The 19686-nt window shown below is 28.5% G+C and overlaps 2 protein-coding genes across 2 annotated transcripts; both read left to right on the top strand.

Annotated features, from left to right (window-relative positions):
- The first annotated feature begins 14 nt into the window (after window positions 1-14).
- LOC142328466 (mitochondrial import inner membrane translocase subunit Tim8 A-like) lies at window positions 15-9869 on the top strand. Its single transcript, XM_075372268.1, has 2 exons — window positions 15-435; window positions 9666-9869. Exons 1-2 carry the CDS (start codon window positions 352-354, stop codon window positions 9861-9863), a joined length of 282 nt encoding a protein of 93 aa, XP_075228383.1. The 5' UTR covers window positions 15-351; the 3' UTR covers window positions 9864-9869.
- Window positions 9870-10006: 137 nt separating this feature from the next.
- On the top strand, window positions 10007-13542 carry Pex3 (peroxisomal biogenesis factor 3). Its single transcript, XM_075372267.1, has one exon. It carries the CDS (start codon window positions 10007-10009, stop codon window positions 11129-11131), a length of 1125 nt encoding a protein of 374 aa, XP_075228382.1. The 3' UTR covers window positions 11132-13542.
- Window positions 13543-19686: the final 6144 nt, after the last annotated feature.

Here is a 19686-nt window from a genome sequence, read left to right on the forward strand (position 1 = left end):
AAAATTGTAATTCGTACAAAAAATAATCGACAAAAGCCAGAATTGTAGTTTTTAACAATTTACGAAAATAACAAACCCATTCTGGTATAATTAGTGCTATTCATGAACCACAACAAGCAAGTCATAATAATTTTAAAATAAACTGCTGTTTACGGTTACTTATTCTTACTTTTCATATTCTGAATAACTTATCAAAAAAGTAAAACGGCTTCATTAAAAAATAAATGTTGAAGTGACATTATCATTGGAATAGTGTGGTACTAATTTGAATGAAAAAAAATCATAAATTTCTATTTTGTACACATGACTTGCGTAAAGTGTGATTACATTACGAACGTGTGAAATTGTAGAATGTCTGTAGAACATGGTGATTATGCTAATGATCCTCATTTCCAAAGTTTTATTGAAGAACAAGTTCAGAAACAGCGGTTTCAGGTAAAATTATTTCATTTGTTTTTTTTATCGATTACATTGAATTAAATTTTAGGAAGGTTTTGGAGGTTATTTAAATTATTAATTCCCCATTGCAATTTTATAAATGTTATTAGGTTTACATTTCTTTAGTCCCACTGAAGTACGACATGCATTATTTATTATGGTATTGCTGAAAATATTAGCTGTTTTGTTATAAGAAATGATTTGAAACAATAGTGTTTACAACTTATAAATATGGAGATCCATTTAACATCTACAGGCATTTTGTAATAAATTTTGACATTAATCTCTCCATGTATTAAATGTGCCTGTAATACTAAGTTGATTCAAAAATATATCTTCATACTTATTCATTCTACTACTTTTTCATTTACTCAACCAAATTTCTTTGTATGTAATGGTAAATTAATCATGGTGTTACACCTTATTGTCTTTCGTGGATGAGGAATATTCATTTCTGCTTACCCCACTGTCATCAAAAGTTTGTTTATAATGGTGGTTGAGTACTTAATACACTTTCACAATCTCATTTCCATGGTGCATCTTCCTTCATGTATATTCAAAATGACCATATTTAATATATTTGCTTAATTTAACCTTTTAACTAGATTTTTTTATCATCACTTATTTATTTGTTTTAAAACTCTTTGGTATCGGTTGCAATTTCTGATTACCATATCAAAGCTCCATATTTGTCTTGTTCATATTCATGCCCAGAAACCAGTAAATGTTAAAAAAAAATTAAACTTGTTGAAAATTAGTTCATGTTTTATGCAATATTTCTTTGGTTAAATTAAGCAGAAGTTCTGTTAGTCATATTCTGTTTAGCTTGCAAAATGGAATTGTAGTTTGCCACTCATTTTCCTACAAACTGTTTGATGATAATCCTTACACGTTATTCCTAAGTTAATTATTTAATGATCTTTTATAGAGATCTTTGTTGTTTTCAGATCTTTATTTTTAGTCTTATTTCTCAAAGAGTAATTTACCAGTTTTAGTTAAATTTCTGGATTAATATTAAAACTAATGACAAAATGAATTACAACAATAATTCTTTGCAGAAGAAACCAGTTTTTTAATCAAAAGTTATAAGTTTTCATAGTAGTAATTTCTTCTGAAAATCAAAATTTTACTCACTAATAATTTCAACCACATTTTACTTTTCTTTTAATGTATGTTTAACTTGTCCAATATAGTTTTACTCTTAAATGTTTATATAGCTCTACTCAATAAATAATTTATTAAATAGAATCATTTGGTAAATTATTAATTAAATTATACTTAATTTATGTTTTTTTATTTAATTTTTACTTTTTTTCTTAGCTGCTTTCACAGCATGAACTGCTTCACCAAGTGAATGTGTTTAAAAATGTTTAATCAGTTAAAAATTTAAATCAGTTATTAGAATCTGTTGGTAGATAATGAAACTGTTTTGCTACATCTTAAATTATAAACTTTAAATAAGTTAAATTAAATATACCCCTAAGTTAAATTAAATATACCCCTTAATATACAACTTGTTTTTATCATTTTGTTCATTTTTTTTTTTTGTTTATTAATATTTTTATTACTTTTTGTGGTTTATTTTTCTCAGGCAAGAGATTTTAATAAATTAGTATTGATCTCAAATTTTGACTGTTTTTTTTTATTTTTGAAAATATGTGTTTATTTTTTTAATGGCTGTCAATGTAGTTTAGAGATTTCTATTTATTACATTTATGTGTAAATAAATATCCCTGAAACAATTTTTTTTTATTTGTCACTCCCAAGTAGAAAGGAATTATTAAATATTAGTTCATATTTAATCATTTTCAAAATTCTGAAAAACATTTTTCATAAACACATTTTAAAACTAATTAGCCATATCTTTATCAATGAAGTTTCACTTACATTAACATGTTCACTTTAAGAAGGTGAGGTGAAACTTTTTAAGAGTATATTATAAAGTTTAAATCAAATTAAAAGTATTGAATTTTAAGTGGAAAATTAAATCTCTGTTGTGTTTTATCATTTAATATGTATACTGGTTAAATTTTGTGTATTTATTAAATACATATTGTTCAGGTGTGTAGAGATGTTGGTTTATTATGTGTAAAGTTTACATTTTATAGTTCATATATATGTTTGTAATATTTTAATAAGATGATTTGCTATTTTTTAAAAGTTAATCATGCCCACAACATTAAAATTAGTATCTGTTTGGCCTGAAAGTAGCTAGTTCTACAATGTAGGTGGATAACTATTTACATTGATATTAATGCTGAAAGTGAATAAGCTTCATATATACATGATAGAAATGTAATTGTTACTTGTTAACAGCGTGGTAAAAAGAAGGATTTATTTTATGTGTGTCTATATGACCTATGGTATTATGATGGGTGTAGTAATAATGGATTTAGAATATTGGTTCTAAAAACTGAAAGTTTATGTTGATTTTAGGAATTCTTTTAAGTGTTTTGGATAAATGTGTTACTTTTTTCCTGTATATATATATATATATTGAAATTGAGTTTATGTTTCCTTTTTAATATGAATTGTTTACAAAAATTGATGGATTCTTGTTTTCATATTCAGTTATAGAGATTAGTTTACAATTTAATATGTTAAAATGTTTTTTTACGGTGCTAAATATTCCGATTAAGTAGATTGTCATCACATTAATTTAGTATGGATGTATGATAATTTATTTTTGTAATTATTGTTGAGATTTTATAAATACATGAATAGAGCCAAGAACTCACTTAAAAATTCTTTGAGTTGTTCTAGGCCACAAAAAGAGAGCCCACCAGGCTGGTCTAAACTGGTTAACTCATCATCACGAATCAGCTGATTTCAAAGTTGAGAGTTCTAATGTTCAAATCCTACTAAAGGCTTTTATATGGATTTGAATACTAGATCTTGGATACCATTGGTCTTTGGTGAAAAGTTGCATCTGAATGAAACTTAAATTAACCACACATCTCAGGAATGGTCAACCTGAGACTGTACAAGACTACACTTCATTTACATTCATACATATCATTCTCTGATGTGGACATCACATGACTTCCATGTACACCTATTAAATTACATGTACACATTTTTTTTTAAATGACAAGTACATAAAATTTTATTTCATTAATATCTTCTGATATTTTTTTTATTTTTATTTTTTTTTATTATTGAATTATTATTTATCATAAAAAAAATTTACAATCAGATGTTAATAATTATTAATAAATCCATATATTTAAATTTAAAAAAAAAATTTCATATGACTAAAACTCTGAAACCAATGAAAATAAGTACCACATATGATTATCATTGAAAATCTATTAATGAGGGCTTATTACTGCAGTTAAGAAAAAGTCCAAAATCTAAATTTTTTTGATTTTGGAATTTTTGGACACTTATGGCTCAGTTGATTGCAATCAAAAGGGGAGGTGCACAACTAGTTGTTACAAGTCCTAAATCCAAAATTTCAACATCCTATGGGTAGTTGTTTTTTTAGTTATGCCAGATACATACATACAGACGTCACACCGAAACTAGTCAAAATGGATATTTCCGTTGAAATATGAAAACCAAAATTTAATTTACTTCGTACAAGAAAGTAAAAAGAAAGAGAGGCCACTAAAAGATACTTCAGGAGTCTTGATCACATTCCTTAGCAATTCACCCTACATGTCTAGATTCATTTAAAGTCATTAGGAATTAATTATTAATTACACACATTAGTTGCTTAATTTTTATCTTTGTCATTGTTCTATTGAATTGAATTTTCTATTATTATTTTGTCAGTCACTGACAAACTGGATTGTTTGTTATTGTAAATATCTACCCACTCTAATACAAGATTTTTTTTTTTGTTCTCAAGTATGTGTTTCTATTAAAATTTCTTATCTTCACCAACAGTTCAGAGGTTAATAATTTTTTAATCTCTGTTAACATATTTTCCTCTCTAGGGACAAACTTTCTTAGCATTTTATATATTTTCTACATTTATTGCTTTAATTCTTCATTTTTTTGCACTCATAAATGTTTGTGTAGTGAAGCCAATAATGGTTTAAATCTTCTATTTTCTAAGTCAACACTTAAAGATACAAATATATCAGAGATATGAAGTGTATTTTTTAGTATTATGAGCATATGCAATGTGAACAACTACCATTGGTATTTTATTTAAACTGCTTATTTATTATTTGCAGCGATGTTCATAGTTTGATAGAAATATTTATTACATATTATTCTTGTAAGACATCAGTGAATTCAGGTATCTAAATATTTAAAAATTACACTTTGTTGTAATTTCAGATTTTCATCAAATTGTTATCTATGCTAAGCATAAGAAAGTACAGAATGAAGTTTTTTTTTTTGTTATTAATGTACTCTGCGGAGCGTGGAATTTTAGAAGTTTAAAAAAGGTTGGTAGGCTAGAAAATTTGAAAAGGGAAATGGATAGGATAAATGTAGATGTAGTAGGAATTAGTGAGGTTCGGTGGGAAGAGGAAGGCGACTTTTGGTCAGGTGATTTTAGATTAATTAACTCAGCTTCAAATAATGGGCAGGCAAGAGTAGGTTTCATAATGCACAAGAAGATAGGGAAGAGAGTAGAGTATTTCAAAACGCATAGCGATAGAATCATTGTAATAAGGATAAAATCAAAACCTAAACCGACAACGATTGTTAACGTCTATATGCCTACAAGCGCCCATGATGATGATGAGGTAGAGTGTGTATACGAAGAGATTGATGAAGCAATTAAACACGTAAAAGGAGATGAAAATTTAATAATAGTTGGAGATTGGAATGCAAGCATTGGAAAAGGCAAGGAAGGAAATATAGTGGGTGAATACGGGCTGGGCAAAAGGAATGAAAGAGGGGACCAACTTATAGAGTTTTGCACGAAGTATAATTTAGTAATTGCCAACAACCAATTTAAAAATCATTATAGAAGAATATACACTTGGAAAAAGCCAGGCGATACTGCAAGGTATCAGATAGATTATATCATGGTTAAGCAAAGATTTAGAAATCAACTCGTTGACTGCAAAACTTACCCTGGAGCAGACATTGATAGCGACCATAATTTGGTGATAATGAAATGTAGATTGGGGTTTCAAAAACCTGAAGAAAAGGTGTCAGATGAATTGGTGGAATTTAGAGAAGCTTGAGGAAGAGGAGGTAAAGAAGATTTTTGAGGAGGACATCGCAAGAGGTCTGAGTAAAAAAGATAAGGTAGAAAATGTAGAAGAAGAATGGGAGAATGTTAAAAAGGAAATTCTTAAATCAGCAGAAGCAAACTTGGGCGGAATAAAGAGAACTGGTAGAAAACCTTGGGTTTCAGACGATATATTGCAGCTGATGGATGAACGTAGAAAATATAAGAATGCTAGTGATGAAGAAAGTAAAAGGAACTATCGGTAATTAAGAAATGTTATAAACAGGAAGTGCAAACTGGCGAAAGAGTGGATTAAAGAAAAGTGTTCAGAAGTGGAAAGAGAAATGAACATTGGTAAAATAGACGGAGCATACAGGAAAATTAAGGAAAAAATTGGGGTACATAAATTAAAATCTAATAATGTGTTAAACAAAGATGGTATACCAATATATAATACAAAAGGTAAAGTCGATAGATGGGTGGAATATATTGAAGAGTTATACGGAGGAAATGAATTAGAAAATGGTGTTATAGAGGAAGAAGAGGAAGTTGAGGAGGATGAAATGGGAGAAACAATACTGAGATCTGAATTTAAGAGAGCATTAAAAGATTTAAATGGCAGAAAGGCTCCTGGAATAGACGGAATACCTGTAGAATTACTGCGCAGTGCAGGTGAGGAAGCGATTGATGGATTATACAAACTGGTGTGTAATATTTATGAAAAAGGGGAATTTTCGTCAGACTTAAAAAAAAGTGTTATAGTCATGATACCAAAGAAATCAGGGGCAGATAAATGTGAAGAATACAGAACAATTAGTTTAACTAGTCATGCATCAAAAATCTTAACTAGAATTCTATACAGAAGAATTGAGAGGAGAGAGGAAGAAGTGTTAGGAGAAGACCAATTTGGTTTCAGGAAAAGTATAGGGACAAGGGAAGCAATTTTAGGCCTCAGATTAATAGTAGAAGGAAGATTAAAGAAAAACAAACCAACATACTTGGCGTTTATAGACCTAGAAAAGACATTCGATAACGTAGACTGGAATAAAATGTTCAGCATTTAAAAAAAATTAGGGTTCAAATACAGAGATAGAAGAACAATTGCTAACATGTACAGGAACCAAACAGCAACACTAATAATTGAAGAACATAAGAAAGAAGCCGTAATAAGAAAGGGAACAAGGAATAAAGGAACATAATAATAAGGAACAAGGATGTTCCCTATCTCCATTACTTTTTAATCTTTACATGGATCTAGCAGTTAATGATGTTAAAGAACAATTTAGATTCGGAGTAACAGTACATGGTGAAAAGATAAAGATGCTACGATTTGCTGGTGATATAGTAATTCTAGCTGAGAATAAAAAGGATTTAGAAGAAACAATGAACGACATAGATGAAGTCCTACGCAAGAACTATCGCATGAAAATAAACAAGAACAAAACAAAAGTAATGAAATGTAGTAGAAATAACAAAGATGGACCACTGAATGTGAAAATAGGAGGAGAAAAGATTATGGAGGTAGAAGAATTTTGTTATTTGGGAAGTAGAATTACTAAAGATGGACGAAGCAGGAGCGATATAAAATGCCGAATAGCACAAGCGAAACGAGACTTCAGTAAGAAATATAATTTGTTTACATCAAAAATTAATTTAAATGTCAGGAAAAGATTTTTGAAAGTATATGTTTGGAGTGTCGCTTTATATGGAAGTGAAACTTGGACGATCGGAGTATCTGAGAAGAAAAGATTAGAAGCTTTTGAAATGCGGTGCTATAGGAGAATGTTAAAAATCAGATGGGTGGATAAAGTGACAAATGAAGAGGTATTGCGACAAATAGATGAAGAAAGAAGCATTTGGAAAAATATAGTTAAAAGAAGAGACAGACTTATAGGCCACATACTAAGGCATCCTGGAATAGTCGCTTTAATATTGGAAGGACAGTTAGAAGGAAAAAATTGTGTAGGCAGGCCACGTTTGGAATATGTAAAACAAATTGTTAGGGATGTAGGTTGTAGAGGGTATACTGAAATGAAACGACTAGCACTAGATAGGGAATCTTGGAGAGCTGCATCAAACCAGTCAAATGATTGAAAACAAACAAAAAAATGTACTCTGCATTTAAAATCCATATTTTTTCTTCATAATTTGTTTAATTGTATTTTATTACTACATTTATTACCTATATCTCTGCTCGTAAAGTAAACACATATTCAGTTCTTATCCAGTTTGTTTACATGCAATTTTTTATTAACTATTATTGTTATATTTAGTGCTTCTGCTGTTTTATGTATATATATATATATATATATATACACACATACACATATATTTTTTATTAAAATGTTTTTTTTTGTTTTAAAGAGAATGATAAAAAAGATATTTTTTTATACTAAAGCATATTCCTCATGCATTATACAAACTAATGAAATGTAAAGCCTCATTTACAGAATTCTATATGGGATGATCTTATCATATAATAATGCTTTTGGATTTCAGCAATCCATTCTCAGTTATTAAAATGTTACTGGTGGTATCCGAAGTGGCAACCATTGTGAATAAGTGGAGTATATAATAGTACAATTAGTACCATAGTTAAAAGTTGGTAATATGGTGTACTTCTATTAATTACTTATTACTTAGAGACGATTGTTGAAATAAAAAATGTAATTATAAGGTAGGACTTGTTTTGATACATGTTTTGATCGTAAGCTTTATCAAATGTATAATTATAGATCATAATTATTTTTAAACAGATATGAAATGCTAATAATAATAAGAGTAACAAAATTAAATAGTATTAAAAATGTGAGAGAATTTTCATTTTTATTGCATTAAAAAAAAATAAATTCACCATTGGAGAATGTTTCAATTCTCATTATATTAAAACGCTGATCTGTATATAGTTGGATAAGGGAGTCCATATATTGGAATTGGTAAAATCTGAAGCATAAACTAGCACCACTAAATGAGTGGTAGAACTAAATAAAATGAAACGGTGCATGCGCAGAGTAGGGATAGAACCACATTTTAAATTTAAACCAATGCAGTAGAAGTGTTGTGATTTTGTATTTTGAACGCTGATCTCTATATAAATTCTCTACAACTCTCTGTAAATTTCTGCTTGTGTTGTGAAAATGACTGTTCTTTTGGTTATTTGACTTATAAACATCCCTACCATCATGATTATAGTTGTGCAAGTGTACAATGATTTAATTTAGTTCCCAGCATCTCATTCTGCAGTGCTGGAGTATGCTTCAATATTGAACACTTAATTGTATTTTACGCCATATGAGGATTCCCTTTCCAGTTTTATAGAGATCAGTGTATTAAAATCAGTTGTAGAATGTAATTACAGAAGGAAATAAGCTTACCAGTTTATGACTCTTTATTCTTTTTATGTATATTTACTATTACATAAAGTATTAAAGAAAAAGTTGTGTAATTTAACAATATTAAAACATCTTTAAGCAAAGAACTGTAAAAATTTAAGTATCTATTAGTTTCCCTTTCCACAAAAGATTGTACTGTTGTAAATTTTTAAATTACAAATTTGCGAACAAGAACATAACCAATATAAGAAATCTGTATTCTATTACTCTAAAATTTTAGACTATTATTTAGGGTAATGAAAATTAATCACCCTATTTGTGAAAGATTTTGTACTATTTTATTAATATCTAAAATGTTATCATATAGAAAGACACTAATATTTCCAGATCATCTTTTTTAATGGTTTTTGGCCATTTTTAAGACTAGGTTACTTAAAGAAAAGAAAATCTGCTGTAACTATTCAAATTACTTAGTTTTATTGAGTAACCTAGAGATTATTAAATTTAAATGAAAAAAATAAATATGTTAATAAAAATTTTACAATAATAATTAATAATCACAGACATATGTGTGAAAACACATTTTAAAATAAAGAATTTCAAAATATCACATTTTATCATAAATATCAAGAACGGAAAATCAACCTCAAGCTTTATTCTTTTCATATATTATTTTTTTTATAAATTTAATATTAATTTAAATTTTCAGTTTAAGAGCATGTTTATGTATTATGATTTTAATTATTTCCTTTTTTCAGAATCTTGTTGGCAATTTAACTGATAAATGCTGGGATCTGTGTGTAGACAAGCCATCACCTCGTTTGGAGTCACGTACTGAAACTTGCCTCATCAGTTGTGTTGAACGATTTTTAGATTCAACACATTTTGTTCTCAACCGATTTGAAAAAGCAAACAAAAAATTGGAATCTAGTAACTTAGAGACATTAATTGACTAAACCTGTCTGATAGTATTTTAGTAGTAAGCATATATCCTTAGTTTTAACTTATAAAAATGCAAAATATATTAACTGATGCATTTTTGGAATTGTAAATTTATGAAATTTTCATTTTGTTAATTTTTTCTCATTTTTTGAGAAAGATGTTTTCAGCTATTAAACGGTTTGTTTGTCGACATCGTCGTAAGTTGATAGTTAGTGGTGTTGTAATCGGTGGTGTTGTATTTGCTACTCATTATGCTCAACGTAAATTACGTGAATGGCAAGAACGTGAAATGAAAGAATTTTTAGAAAGGACTCAACGTCAGCAACATTTTGAAAGAAATGAAAGGACTTGTAATCAAACAATTTTGTCACTTACACCATCTTTGTGTGATACTGTAGGAAAACTATTAAATACTGAAGAAATTTTGGAAAAATTAAGAAATGGAAAGTGTGATAAAGTTGCCATGTGGGAAGAGTTAAAAATAATTGCGTTTACAAGGTTATCTGTGTTATTATATTCTGGTACACTACTTGTTATTATGTTAAGAATACAAGTCAATTTAATTGGTGGATATTTATATCGTCAGTTAACATCTAATTCAGAAGACACCTGTGTTATAGGTAAACAGCTACAAGAAGATTATTTATCATTATGTGAATATTTCTTAACAAAGGGTATAAAAGAGCTTTCCTCATTAATTGAAACTAAAGTTCGTTTTGTGCTTGAAGGAGAATCATTGAAGAAACAATTAAATTTACAAGATATCGAACGTTATTTCTGGGCAATACAGTCGGCTATCAGCAGCGACTCAGATGACCCGTTATCTCATTTATCAAAGTATATTTTGCCACAAACTTTTATAAATAATTATAAAAAAACTCAAGATAAGCTAATGTGCCAAATTATCACTGAAACTTTAGATATTATTGAAACCGATGAAGTTAAATCGTTGGCAACTTCGTGTATTAGTCGTGGATTTTCACAAATTATGGATAAAATAGCAGAATTTTATGTTCCTGATAATTTAAATAATCAGTTAGAATTACCTGGTCCTTCATCAAGAGTACAGAACTGTCATATTTCAAAGGGATTACATTTAAATAAAGTTACAATGCCTATGGCAAAAGTTGTACCTATTGTTAATGGACTGACTAATATGGCTAAAGCTAATGGATCTAGCAAAGAATCATATGAACACTGGATCCAACAGTTCATTAATTTACAAAATATTAAAATTCTTGGTGCCAATATTTATGAATCGTTTAGTAATCCTTTAAGTTGATTTATATCAAATTAACATCTAATTAATTTACATATATTATGTAAACATTTTTGTTTATGTAGGTGTTTTTTTAACCCTTTTGGGACCATATAAAGTTTTACATATTTATCTCTCTATAATGAAGAGATTTCATTTTGAAATGTTTGATAAATTTCATATAATTGTGCATTTTATTTCATTGTTAAATTAAAATATTCTTGTAGTTTATTTCAGATTGCTAATATTAATTTTCTCCAAAACTGCCTTGTTTTGAATCAAAATTAAGAGTAACCAGTTATTTTTTTTTAAATATTAGGTTTATACTATTTAAATTTTCATCAGTAATGACTAAAAACATAAGTAAACTTTTAACTTCTATTTTTACTTAGCTAGCTGTAACCTGATTTTTTCAGACTCTCCTACAGCCAGTTAAGAGAAGATTCCCATTCTAATTTAATAATAAAAATGTATTAGTATTTTTAAGGATAATTTAATTAAACCAGTCTTTTTAACCTTCAGAGAGCCACTGGCACTTCACAAATAACTAATTAGCTTCATAAAGATTTTCTAGAAGAACAATTTCTAACTAATTTAAAACCAAGTCATTAATTATTTTTAATACTGTCACAATATTATCATGTTACTTCATTCTCTTCATTGATTTTATTATGATAAATTCATATACTACCCCACTTTAATGAAATAAAATGATTATAGATCATTATATTAGATTTTAATTAACTTATCACACTACTCCTAGTCAGGTCTAACTTGATCTTTGTTGTATTCAAATAATGAGTATATGCACATATTTTTTTAGTACATTTATTTTTATAGCACATTTTTTATATGCACATTGATTTCACCAAATTGAATGTATGGTAATGCAATGTGAAATCAGAATGACACTTACTTTGACCAGATATGTTCCTGCTGTATTGTATAATAGCCAATTTAATTTTCTATAAAAGTGTCAAACACATGCTTGAGAAAGTTTAGGAATGCTTTATTTGTTTAAAATTTTGTCATCCTTATTTATACAATTTTATTTAAAAATGTTGAAGTATTGTAAATATTAACTATTTTTATTGTTAATTTTTATAATAAATTTGATCAATTGATTTGTTTTAAACTCAGATTTCTATAAAAATTAATTTTATGCAAATCTTCAACTTCTCAGCTACGTATTTTGATATTTGCTCACAATTGTAAAAATTTCATCTTGTAAGTTAATATAAGTTAAGTTTTTTAGATTACTTTATTTTTCTGTCAAAAGAATTAATTGTAATCTTAAAATTTTTATTGCACTATCTGAGTGTAGAGTTCTCTGAGACTTAAGAGTAATGATGTCATTATATAAAAAGCATCCTGTGTTAAAACATCATTTGTAAGACTAAATTTCTCCTGCATTCACTGGATTCAGGAAAGAATATAACAAAAATTTTTACTCATACATTTTCCTAATATGACTGAGCATCACATAGTATTCTGAAACAGCGACTCTTGTTTTCAAAAATGGAATTTGTTTCATTTCAGATCGTCTTATATTGATGAGGTTTAAAGGGTAATAACTAACAGTACTCATTATCTTTTATAAATTCTTTTCTTTACTAAACAAATGTTTCTTGTTTAGTTTATCTAACTATCTCTTAAATATTAATATAATAAAAAAAATATTGTTGTCAGATCAAATTCTCATTTTATGCTGTAAACATTAATAAAAGTAATGTAAAAAAAATCAGATTACGGTCCTGAAAGTGTTAAATTCATTTAAAAATAAAACTGTGATGTAATAAAAGTATACCAAAAAATAACAAGTGATAAAGATTTATCACACTCTTCAGTATTCCCCATTTTTTAATCTTTTATTTTGTTTTGGCATAATTTACCTCGAGCTTAACCCATTGTATGTAGTTTATGACTACATATAATCTGAAAAATAGCTGTACTTACACCTTGGGCAATAAGTTATATTAAAAGTTAAATTTTAGTGATTTCTAATTACAGAGTTATTAGGTTATCATTTATAAATTTTTTTTTTCTGGATCAAAAGACATAAATTTTATATTACCTGAGAGTATTCTCTTTATTAATTTTTTGTACTGTTTATATATTTCTTTTGCTGTTTTGTTATTTGTTCTCTCAATTTTTAATCAGAGATGAAACATCAATTTAGTGCTCTGTGTATTATTTTTTATTTATGTTATGTTTATATTTTTATAACCAGATATTAGTAATGAATTGTACTGATGGGACAGGGTTACTGGCTATTTGGGAATAATTTTAAATTATAGTGATAAACTTATTAAACTGCAGAATAATTCAGTTATTAGTTAATTAGATTGTCATATGATTTATATTGTTTTTTTTAAATGTTATTTCATTATTGTTTTGGTTATTGATTCTTATAATAAATGATATCTTTTCATTTACTTTCATGTCTTTATTATTGTTCCCTAATGTTACTAAGTTTTTTACAGTTATTTTTTTTCAAGCAGATTATTTATTTAGTTCATACCATAAACTATTCGGAATCACCCAAATTTGTGAATTATGCAATTCGACTATGTTGTCCTTATTTCATAAGCCTGATAAATGAGTATTATACTAACAAAACTCATATGACAATATTGATTTAAATTTTTAATGAATCTTGTTAGAGAATTTATTATATAATACAGTAAAATATTGATTTTCCGTAACAACCAATAACATTCATATTAATTTATTAAAAAAATAAGTAAAAGATAGGTTACACAAAGAAAAGGGATTTTTATTACTATCTATTTATGTTCCCTTTACAATGGTTTTTCTGAGCATCATTTCTGTTACCACCCTTGTGTTAAAATTTGCCCCTTCTTTCTGAATAAATGTTTTTGTGCTTTAATACAGCTGTTCACTTTAATTGTATTTTATGTCAGCACAACCTTTTTAGCATGAATGTAGTTTTAGAAAGGAAATTTAAGATTTGAAAATATTAGTTTTCATGTGTTGCCTGACCTGGTTAGTAAACAGTTTTATATTGTGCATCTCAATATTTTACTTAAACATTCTGTTACCATGTGTTGGTATCATGTTGTGTAACGCACAGCTAATTTACACTGTCAAATAAATGATGGGCATAATTAACATAATTATTTTATTTTCATAGGTAAGTTAATAGAAATGTTAGCAGAAAAAAGAAATTAACAGTTTAAAAGCCTGAGCAAGGAGGGTACTTCAGAAGATATATTGTAACTACTAAAAAAAATGAAATAGATAAAAGATTTTCAAAAATGTTAAATCACATTTTACTGTAAACAATATTATGAATAGCAATAGTTGTAGTTATAACACCATTGTTTATACTATGGATTTGGGTCAGTGCTAGATGTCTTCTGAAAAAAGTCTCATAAAACAGCCAATTTGTAATTTAAGATAAAATCATCCATTTTAGAATAAGGATATAGCTTCCTTTCACAGATCAATGATCGTAAACTCATTTAAAGATTAAAATTGTTTGGGATACAAGATAGTCATTTGAATAATGCAACATGTCCATTTTTCAACTACGTTACTTATTGTTGCTTGGCATGGATTTTTATAGCCTAAAAAAATGCAACTTGCTTTAAAACAATTCCTCTGTCCATTTTGTTTTGTAAGCAGAAAGTACATAATATTCCGATGTTTGTGTTCTTAGTGTCATTAACTATTATGTTTAATTTCAATATGAAATTGTGTACTTGTGCCATTAATCTCTTTTCTAAAATACTGATTGTGGTATACATTTAAATAAGTAAATACACCAACTGCCTTACTTCTGTAGAACCTCTGAAAGTGTCTTATACTGAAACATTAGACGATTAAAAAAAGACCTGATTGATGAAGTGGAACCAATTTATTGAAAATAGAGTGCTCAAAAATACCCCAAAGGGCCAAAGAAAAATGTAACAAATAGATGAAGGAATTCCTCAGGTAGCTCTAGAAGATTTAGAAGTGACAAATGATTTTTTAACATTTAATGCTCATTATTACAATCAATAACCTCAAAAATTAAACATAGTAAATTTATCAGTATCGTAATAGCCAAATAATAGTGTGGTCAGTCCTGTAGCATAGCTCATTATGGTTCTCCCATAAAACTATTACATTATTGATGTTTACTGTGTTTGAAGGAAATGAAGAGGATCTGATTATTTCTAAGAAAGTAGAGGTTAAAGCAAGCAATATCATACTGGTAGTAGAAACAAATTTTAATAAAATGGATTAACTATTAAACATTATCAGCTCCCGTCTTTTAATCAGAAAACTATATATTTCCATGAAGATAATGCCAGTTTTTAAACGTAAAACTAAAAAAAGTTTTCTGTCAGGAAAGGGTGGTTAGGTTGATTTTAAAAAGTTAAGTTAATTACTCTGCATTAAAATTCTACATGAAATTACTAGTGTGAAAAGGGAAGATGAATTCTAAAATTTTTGATACCTAACATCTGCCATCATGGTCACAGAAGAAAAATTTATGCCTGGCTTGAACATCAAAAACACACATTTTGTTTTTAAGTAATATGAAATATTGTTCAATTATCTACAAAGAATAAACTGAAGAGAAGTTCTTGTAACTGAAAGTATTGCTGTGCAAAGCTAAGGTCACAATTGGGGTTTATTGTGATAAACCCCATTGCTATTTTTATATTATGTAGTGTTTGTTTTATTAGTTTTTTTTTTTACATTGTAAATCTGTGAGAAAATGTTAAAAAATTCATTTTGGGAGAGAACCACTCAACAAAATGCTTCTGATAAAAGTAATTGCTATTTTTTCTTTTATTTAGCTTTCTATCAATGTATTTACTTTTCTTTTCTTCTCGGTGTTTCCTTGTTCTTTCAGATTGGGCTTTTTTTGTTCTTCTGTGGTGTTTGTTCATGATCCAGGTGTTCAGAAGAACTGTTTTCTTCCTCTTTATGCAGTCTTATAAACTCTTGTTTATACTTTGAATCATTCCCCTGTACTCTGGCTGTTAATTGCTTTCAATTGTGTTGTTCTTTTATGTCCCTGACTACCTTCTTCTACCAAGGAGTGTTTCCTTTAGTTTGTAAGTGTCTCTATTTTCTATGAATTCTAGGATTCTTTTAGCTAGCTTCTCCATGGAATTCTCTTGATGTGACCATCTTCTTTTCCTAAAGGTGGTTGTGACCTTTATTATTGTCTGGTAGAGTTCTTCATTGTATCTTAATCTACATTCTCTTTTTAGGTCTAGGAGCTTTGTTTCCTTCTTTTCCAGTAGACTTTTATTGTTCAGGAATATGCATTCTGCTGCATAAAAAGTATCTGGTTCAATCACTGTGGTCTAGTGTCTTATTAAAAAAATGGATTTCTTCCTGTGTATGTCATGGCACAGTTGGTATGTCAATTCCATATTTCTCGCTTTCTTTCAGCAGGCCTGTTAGTATTATTATTTCCTCTAGATATCAGCTTGACTCTGCAGATCTTGCTGGATATGTTACATTGGCATTGCTAATTTATTGGATTTCTTTAAAATGCTTATTAATAGTAAAAATATCATAAAGTAATGCTTGCAAGAAACTGAACAGAATATCTTCCTTAAACAGTTTTACAGGATGTAGCAAAAACTTGTAATTATTGTTTAGAGTAGAATATCTTCATTAGATATGAGGGCTTTCCCTAATGTAATGAAACAGCAGCTGTATTTCAAAAATAACTTTATTCTGAATCTACATGTTCCTTTTCATAACAGTTGCTTTTTGCAACAAGCTGCTTCCAGCACTTTAACTGCTTTTGAAACATGAAATCCAGGCCTTCTTTCGCTTCTATGACTTTTATGACCTCTAGATTCATCTCAAATTTTTACATTTTCAGGTCCTTCACCTCTGGTTACAGCCAGAAGTCGCACAGAACTAGATCTGGTGGGTAATGAACCACTTTAATTTTTTACATTTAAAAATTTCCAGAATATCTGAGTGATATAGGGAGCATGCATTATCATGTTTCAACAGAAGTTCTGCAATCTTTCTTCTGATGTGAGATCAGCACATCGATATAACAGAGAGCATTGTCCCTGTAGGTACTTAATGATGATAAATGAATCAAGATCAAAAAGGATGACAGTTATGACATTACTCATGCTTCATGCAACTTTAGCTTTTTTCGGTGGTGGTGAAGAAGTTGACTTCCATTGGGGGTGTTGAAGTTTCATTTCAGGGTCACCCAAGATTCATCAACAACTAAAACATTATGCAAAAAATGTGTACCTTCTTGTAGTGAGCCAACAATTCTTTGCAAAGGAGTATATAGTACTCTATTTGATGAGGCGTTAAAACCCACAGAATGCGACAACTGGCAACATGCTTCATATGCATCCCTTTGTTTAGAATATTGTGTGCACTGCTTTTAGAAATGTGTAGTGTTCCCTCACTGCCACACACCAATTTGATAATCTTCTCAAACAATGATGCTCTGTTGCTCATTAATCAATACGGTCAATTCACTCTCTCATCAGGCCAGAATTTGGTGTTTCAATTAAAGTGTGTTGCACAAGAAACAGACAGAAAACTAAATTGCACAACATCGCTCAATATTTTTTTCCATAGCAGGAAATTACCAGACACTTTGTACCTGAATGATCACTCAGACTCAGTGACTATAACAATCAACTTAAACATGACATGGAAAGTAGACAACACATGTGGGTACTTGTATGCATGCAGGACTGCAACCTTAGAAATTTAATTTCATTTTTTTTTTGACCACCCTCAGTTTTGCAAGATGTAAAAAATGTTAATTATTGTTTGAACTAGTTATTTTTGCCTTTACAGAATTTTACCTAAATTGTATCTTTATTCAAAAAATTATTTTTAAATTTTAACTAAATGAAGTCATATTTTAGCTGTTTTGAAAAGAAAAAATAAATCTATTTTGTATCTCTATTTATACAATGTCTCTCCATAACTACTTTCCTGATGCTGTTGTCAACTATCTCCTTCTTAATCTACCTATCACTGTTTTACCATCCTTGTCAAATTCAAATATCCTTGGTAACATCTTATTACATGCATTTATATTCCCAGACCCATACCAAGGTTTTTCTTTTGACTGTCAGACTCTCCATTTATGTTCTAATTTTGCAACATTTCTTATACTAACTATTGATCTTTTAAATTTCAATTATGTAGCCTGGGTTGTATTTCTTAGTTTGTTCTCTGTGTCTTTGCAGTATTCGTACAACGGATTTATAGTTGGTTAAACAATGCTTTATATCATTTCATATCTACATTCTTCTCTTGCCTTAAATTTTTCACCTATTGGTATAACCTATTTGCCAAAAAATACTGGCAAAGTGTGATATTGCATAAGTGTATTTCTGCACTTACTTCTTTATCTAGATTACAATTTATTTTTTTTTAAATTACTTTTCTGCTGTTTTTCTCTGTAATATTATATTCTTGGATATTTCATTTCTACTTTGTACTTACAGTGTTGCACTTAACTAAATTTTATTTAATGAATTTTTATCCCTTTACTCTTTGTATTAACTATTTTTTAACATCACCCTAGATAATTATAAATTACAAATTATAAGTTTCTTGTCCTTTAATCATTTTCTGAATTATATCCATATAAATTAACATACTGCCTTGACTTACTATTCTTTATTTTTCAAACATCTCTGATGTACCTGTCTAAATACTCACAGTTTTTACATGGGTCATAGATTAGTTGAATTATTCTTGCCATTCATTCTCTAATATTCCATATCCCCTAGTACCATTATATTCATATTTTTTTCCTTTTGCAAGGATTCTCTGTCGAACCTTTATTTCTGACTTTTACCTTCACAACTGTCATAATGAAAAAACTGCATCATTCAATTCTTTTAATGATGTGATCCTTGCAGTTTCTTTTCTACTTTCCCCCTTATATCTTTTCTCTTATATTTACTCATACAACTTAATTGTTTTAGGCAGTAAAGTGATCTCTCTATTATCTCTTAGATGTTAATGTAACAATTTTCTCCAAAATGTGAAGACATTTTATTTTCATGCTATACACTGTTAAGCATATACAACTATTTTTTCTTGTATTTAAAAAGTAATCAAAGTCTTCAATATTTTACGTAAACCTGTTATGTTACTGGTGAATCACCTTATATACTGTATTCCCTTACATTAGGGACAATACAACTCTACAAAAGATGATGCTGTCAATGTTCTAGATCAAATTTATAAACAGATGAGTTATAATAGGAAGGTAAAAAAGGTGCCTGATTAATATTTTATATGAAATGAAATATATCTCTAAATTCCTGCGTAATAATTGTGGAAGATTTGGTTAAAGTGGTAAACAACTTGCTGCAGAGGTATTTTGGAAAAGATCTTCAATTTAAACTAGTATAACCAGCTTAAACATCTGTTAAAAGTTTTTCAGATTAACACAGTGCCTGCATCATCGAATCTATCTTTCATGTTTTGAATATATAGTTATGTCTTCCTATAAAAAATACTGAAAACACCCAAGATAAGCCATTTGTTATTGGCTAACTGAAATTAATTTCATTCCCTTTTGTGTCACCCAACTGCTTAGA

This window comes from Lycorma delicatula, chromosome 7 (genome assembly GCF_047948215.1).
Source record: "Lycorma delicatula isolate Av1 chromosome 7, ASM4794821v1, whole genome shotgun sequence".
NCBI classification, from domain to species: domain Eukaryota; kingdom Metazoa; phylum Arthropoda; class Insecta; order Hemiptera; family Fulgoridae; genus Lycorma; species Lycorma delicatula.

Excerpts from the sequence above, each read along its gene's own strand:
- Pex3 (XM_075372267.1), top strand. The coding sequence starts at position 10,007 with ATGTTTTCAGCTATTAAACGGTTTGTTTGTCGACATCGTCGTAAGTTG.
- LOC142328466 (XM_075372268.1), top strand. The coding sequence starts at position 352 with ATGTCTGTAGAACATGGTGATTATGCTAATGATCCTCATTTCCAAAGT. Across the intron at positions 436-9,665 it reads TTCAGAAACAGCGGTTTCAG|AATCTTGTTGGCAATTTAAC; the intron begins GTAAAATTATTT and ends TCCTTTTTTCAG.